This window comes from Mesoplodon bidens (genome assembly GCF_964165515.1).
Source record: "Mesoplodon bidens genome assembly, chromosome: 10".
In the NCBI taxonomy this organism is placed as follows: Eukaryota; Metazoa; Chordata; class Mammalia; order Artiodactyla; family Ziphiidae; genus Mesoplodon; species Mesoplodon bidens.
In genome coordinates, this window is record NC_138172.1 from 66,007,546 (window position 1) to 66,013,365 (window position 5,820).

The window sequence follows — 5,820 nt, forward strand, 5'->3', positions numbered from 1 at the left end:
AGAGAAGAGGGAGGACAGAGGCTCTCTGGCCTCAGGGAATGAATGGTTCTCAAGGACAGAAGCGACCGCAGCCAGGGAAGGACAGGCCTGGAGAGAGCTGTGTGCCTCCACCCCATTCTCAGAGTTGGGGTTCCTCCAGCCACCTCTGCCTGCCCCCCACCCTGGTGTTTTCTGGAGCCTCGCCAACCCCCTCCCCCTTCAGACTGGCTCCCCAGGCCTCCTTCCCCTGCCTCATCAACCCCTTGCACTCTCTGCCCCCAACTAAGCCCCCCTACCTTCTCCCCACCACCCCTCCCCCACCTTTGCCTTCTAGAACTCCTGGAAGTGTCCAACTGGAGGTTTTAATTTGAAAACTCCTCCTGTTCTTAAGCAGTTGGTCCTGAGGTGGCTGCTGTGGCCCCTCACTCTGAGTCAGGGTCCTTGTCAGGATGGAGGCCCCAGCTTCAAGCCCTTGATCCCGAATTTTGGGCCACTCCTCCATGTTCTGCTTTTTCCGTAGCCTGGTGGGGAGCAAGGGCAGCCCAAATAGCTCAGACAAGCCCCTGCTGGGGGGCCAGTCTTGTCCCTTTCGAGAGCAGAGCGCCACCACTTTGATGACTGATCGCCAGGGAGGAGCAGGGCGGGAGTCCAGGCCTCCTGCCACGCTGCCCTACACCCTCTCTGTGGCCCTGCCACAGCCCGATCCCTCGGGGCTGGGGCTGGGGGACACAGGGGCCCAGACCCCCACCCCCGTGGAGGTCCTGAGGGTTCTGGCTCGGGGTGTAGAGGTGAAGCCAGTCCTGCCCAGAGGAAGCCAGGAGGTGCTGGGCAACCTGTCTGAGTTGGAGGAGAGGGAAGAGGAGGAGACGGAGGCAGCAGGGGATACAGGGACCTCAGACAGGTGAGGGGCTGGGCCCTGGATGGTGGGAAGGAGCCTGGGATGGAGGAAGTGGGGGGAGGCCTGGATGTAAGAAGGGGGAAGGATGTGGGCCTGAGATGGGAGGACCCAAATTGGGGAGGGGCCGTGAACGGACTTCTTGGGTGGACAGAGGACTGGGTGGGCATGGCTGGACAGACGTGTCAGGGGTGGAGAGGAGCCTGGAGATGTGGGGAGGGGGGTGAGGCAGAGATGGGGGTCCTCCCGCAAGTGAGTGGTTGTGGATGGAGGCACCAAAAGGAAAGGGGGATGTTCTGGGGTAAGCCGGGGCTCCTGTTACTTCCCAGATCCTTCCTGGGCCCCAATCCCCCCACCTTCCCTCCCCACTCTCTCCCTCCTGGCCCACACCTCTCCCTCCTGGTTCCCACTCCCATTTGGACCTGGCACCCACCCCTGGTGAGGAACGGGGCCCACTTTTCTCTCTGCTCCCCACACCCCTCCTCACCTTACTTTTTGGGAGGGATCATCCCCTCTGTGATGAAGACCCCAGAGGGCTGAGCAGGGAGTAGTTGGGAGCAGGAGGATAGAGGAAGCTGAGCAGGGCCTCTGGGAGAGCCTTGGGGGGTTTAGGGGGCCTTCACCACATCTCTGGGCCCCACCTGCCACCCCCATCTGATTATGCTTTGGGATCAGGGACCACTTTGCCCAAGCCTTGGCGGTGGAGCAAGGATGCTTGCAGAGGGCCATGGGGCCACTGGATATCAGCCCCGAGACCTTCACCAGGGAGGAGGAGAAGGAGTGTCTGCCTGATGGTGAGTGTGGTGGCCACAGGTGTGGGGGACATGCCAGGGCTGTAGGGCCGGGAAGGACACAGGGCAGTTTGAGGGGACGCTAGATGCGGGCTGCCTGAGTTTGAATCCCAGCTCCACTAGGCCAAGCTGTGTGACGGTGGCAAGTCACTCAACCTTTCTGTGTCTCAGTTTCCTCATCTGCAAAATGGGAATATAATAGTACCTATCCCAGAGGGCAGTAGCAAGGATTGAGTGAGATTTTCTCTGTGAAGTGCCTAGAACTGTGCCCAGCATGTAGCAGGTGTTTGCTAAAGAAAACAAGGAAACCTGGCCCTCAGCTCAGCCTCCTGATGGCCCTGTCCTCCTGGGCCTGGGCTGCCTCTCGTTGCTGTGAGCTATCAGTGGCCACTACCACTCCACAGGAGACCTCAGGCTGGCCTCCTCCCAGGTGGGGGCAACTCCCTGGAACCGTCTCCTCAGCTTGTACAAGCAGCTCCAGAAATCGGCCACGGCCAAGGTCTGTGGGGCCAGCTGGAAGTGCAGGGTGAGGCCTGGGTGGGGCCCAGGGGGGCAGCCACCTGCCTGAACCTCTTGAGAGCCGTTGTTCCCTCCTGCTTTCTGTTCTGGGTCTCCGTGGGCGTGGGGGCTGCAGGCTCGGCCCAACCCTCCTCACCTGCTCAGTCATGGGCACACCCTCAGTCCCCTCTCAAGGAAGGCCTGCCCTGTGAGGAGAAAGGCAGGGAAGAGGAAACAGAGGAGGAGGACAGCTCACTCAAGCTCTGTGTCCCAGGCATTGTCACCCTCCAGTCGCCGCTGCATAAGACTTTTAGGTCGACAGATACATTAGGTAAGTGTGGTGCCCCCACCTCCCCAACCAGCCAGTCCCGCCACAGAAGGAGCCCCACTTTGGCCAGTGGCTCATGGATGCGATACCAGTTCTGACCACCAGGTGGAACCAGAGGACCTAAGATGACTGCCCGGGCTGGGGGAGCTGTGTGTGGCTGGTCCCGAGGCTGAGCTGGGTCTAGCAAGGGTCCTCTTCCCTCAGGGCCCGGGAGGGAGCAGAGGGTGGAGGGGTCGGGGGCGGGTTGTGACTGGGACTGCAGCTCCTTGAGCACCACCCTTTCCCAGCCCGGAATTCTAACTCGTTCAGTGGCCACCTCCATCCCTGGTTTTCCCATCGTGCACTGCTGTGACAGTACCCCAGAAGACACCCCCTCCCACTGCAGCCCCCTTGCCGCCCTGACGTGGTGAGCAGATGGCTTAGTGGTAATAACATACTCCAGTAAAATCACTGTTGACATTTTCATAGCCATTACTGTGGGCCAAACCCTCCTCTAAGCACTTTTCATGAAATACTGCATTATAACTCTGAGGTAGGTCCTGTTATAGTCTCCACTTCACTGTGAGGAAACTGAAGCACAGAGAGGTTAAGTAACTTGTCCAAGATCACACAGCTAGTAAGTGGCAGAGCTGGGACTTGGTCCCAGGCGGTTTGGGTTGTTCCAGATCTGTGCTCTGGAATTGGTGGCTGGAGGGGGCAGGGTGGGGTAGGGCAGATGTCTGCCCCTTGCATGCTGTCCCCAGGAGGTAAGTAAAGAGACTCAAACTCAAGCTGGCAGGAGGGAGCCCATGGAAAGCGAGTGTCCTGGGGAGGGCAGGGCAGTGGGGAGGTGGTGTCTGGCTGGTTCCAGGGACTGGATGGAGAAGGGGCCCAGCTGGGGGTGACCAGGGGCTGCCCAGGGCTGGGTGAGGTTTGGAGAGCCAGAGCCACCTCCTCTCCCTTTGATCCCCAGCAGGTTGTCCACCCTTCTCCTGCCTGTCCCATGCCCATCTCTCTGGCTCTCAGGTTTCGTGGAGTCGGAGTTAAAGAAGCTTCTGGTAGTGCAACGGGAGTCCCGCCTCTGGAAGATGGGTGGCCACGAGGGCCGGAAGCTGCTGACCCAGCCAGAGATCACCCTGGAGGAGGCAGGCATAGTGGATGGCCAGGTATGCCTGCCCATCCCGCCCCCACCCTCTGCCTGAGAGCCCTGGGGAGAGTGGGGCTGGAGGCCTCCCCTCTCCGCAGCTGCTGGCCCAGGCTCTAGCCCCCATGCTGGGCAGGGAATGCTTAACTCCTTCTTGGTGATGGTATCTCTGAGAGGAGGATCCTGACCCCTTGCACACACACTCCTCCATCAGTCTCTCTCACTTGACCTGAGTCCATTTTTAAGGCTTCACTGCCATTCACTTGCTGTATGGCCTTGGGCAAGTCCCTTCCCCTCTCTGGGCCTCAGTTTCCTCATCTCTACATTGAGGGGACTTGTCTAGGTGGCTTTAAGGCTTTCCTGCACATCTGTCATTCGCATAATGTTGCTCTTTTTCTGTTTTCTCTCCCATTCACACCCACACCAACTCCCACAAACACACATAGGTGCGGGGGAGTTACCTACCTGGTCACACCAAGGACCACCTACAGCCCACCCTACTTGACATTGGCCTTAAAGGTTAGGCCTGTCCCAGCTTCTCTGAGTGCACATTGATGGATATGTTGATGAAAAATATGTCAATGTCCTTTTTGGGTTAATTTCCACTCATTCATCAGCTCATCCTTTCATTCAGTGGACATCTGCCCCTGACGGTGTGTGTAGTTTACAAAAGGAAGGAGCAAAGTCTTTAGTCGAAGTCTCTGACCTGGCATGACTTGCTCTGTGACTTTGAATGTGGGCCTTGGTTTCTTTACCTGAAAAGGGGACCATTGGAAGATCAAATGAGCTGACGAGTGTGTAGCCCTCAACTTCAAAGGGCACTCCAGTGTCAGGGATTATGACTCACCCCTTGGGGGTCTTTAATACCAGAAATACTTGCCTACCGGGTACTGAGGGGCAGCCTTCTCATTGTCTTGAGCCTGCGGGCTATGTGTCAGGGCGCCCCTCTGTGCTCTGGGGAACCTCACCCTAAACCACACAGGTGGTCACTCTGGCAGGGCCCCTGCTTTTGTCTTTTCCTGCTAAAGGGAGCTCTCCTCCCCTCTCCCCTCCCCTCCCGGACCACCCCCTGAGCCGGCCTGCCCCAGCCCCAGGGGTCACAGTCCTAGGGTAGCCTGAGCAGCACTGGGGGCCCCTAGGGAGTTTCTGGAGGAGAGGACCAGCTGCCTCCGGCATATCTTCCTGCTGTGGGTGTGACAAGGGTCCTGTCCTCATCACCACCCCCACTCTCTCCTTATCTGCCCTCAGAGACACCAAGCTGAGGGGGAAGGAAGCTGCCCCCCAGCCTTTGGGGAATGCTGGGGACCTGGGGGAGGGGCGCTGAGGCACCGGAAGCACCACCCTAGGCTGGAGGGAAGGGTGCAGAGCCCCCTTGGTGTGGCATCTAGGATAGAGGTGAAGGAGGGGAGGGCTTGGCTGGGGTGCCTGGCTCCAGGGGCTTCCCAGGAATCCCCCAAGCTGGAGGGAGAAGGGTGCCTCCATTCTATGGGAGGGAGATGACTCAGGGCTAGTGGGCCTGGCCTGCTGTGGGCACCTGGGGGAGAGTCTGGAAAGGTGGCCTTGGGGTGCTTGTCTCTGAGGGCAGGTGGGACGGTTCTGGGGGTACAGAGCAGGAAGAGGAGAGCCCAAAGATGCAAAGGCATCTTCCTTCACCCACTTCCGACCCCCAGCACCTGCTCCTTGAGGAGATGGATGCGATGGGAAACTGGCCTCCAGAGTGAAGCTGGTGCTGGCCTGAGTCTGCCCTGCCCCGGGTCCCTGCAGCCCGTGTAGAGATGTATCCGCCTCCTCTTAGGGCACCTCAAGGAGCCCCTGGGGCCAAGGGGTCTTTAATAAATGGTGTCCATGTGTCTGCAGGGTGGGCCTGCCCGGCACACTGTCCCCACTCTTCAGACTCAGGCCTGTGATGTTATTAATAAAACTCAATTTGACTTTGGCCTCCTTGCCTGTCTCTCTGCCGACCTGGCCCCTCATCCTCCACCCAGGAACGAGCTCAGGGTTCTCAGTCTAGTTCTAGTCCATGCCTGCAGGCTGCCAGGCCACCCCAGCTGCAGAGCCCTGGATTCCATCTGAGCTGGAGGACGGGAGGTTTAATGCACCTGACCCAGGGGTGGGGAAGAACCTGGGGCCCAGAGTGAGCAGCGGGGGAGCCCCTGCTGCCACAGACCTGCCCCTCATAGTCAGAGCAGCCCTGGTTTCCCTCCCT

General features: G+C 59.3%; 1 protein-coding gene across 1 annotated transcript; it reads left to right on the plus strand.

The window, feature by feature from the left end:
- Positions 1-428: 428 nt before the first annotated feature.
- Positions 429-5,508, plus strand: LOC308623548 (gametogenetin-binding protein 1-like; the record flags this gene model as incomplete). The annotated part of the gene is given in 7 exon segments (XM_081246105.1): positions 429-452; positions 456-880; positions 1,550-1,668; positions 2,070-2,164; positions 2,347-2,494; positions 3,497-3,636; positions 5,285-5,508. Coding segments are annotated over 7 exon segments (1,002 nt in total). The 3' UTR covers positions 5,336-5,508.
- Between the last annotated feature and the right edge of the window lie 312 nt (positions 5,509-5,820).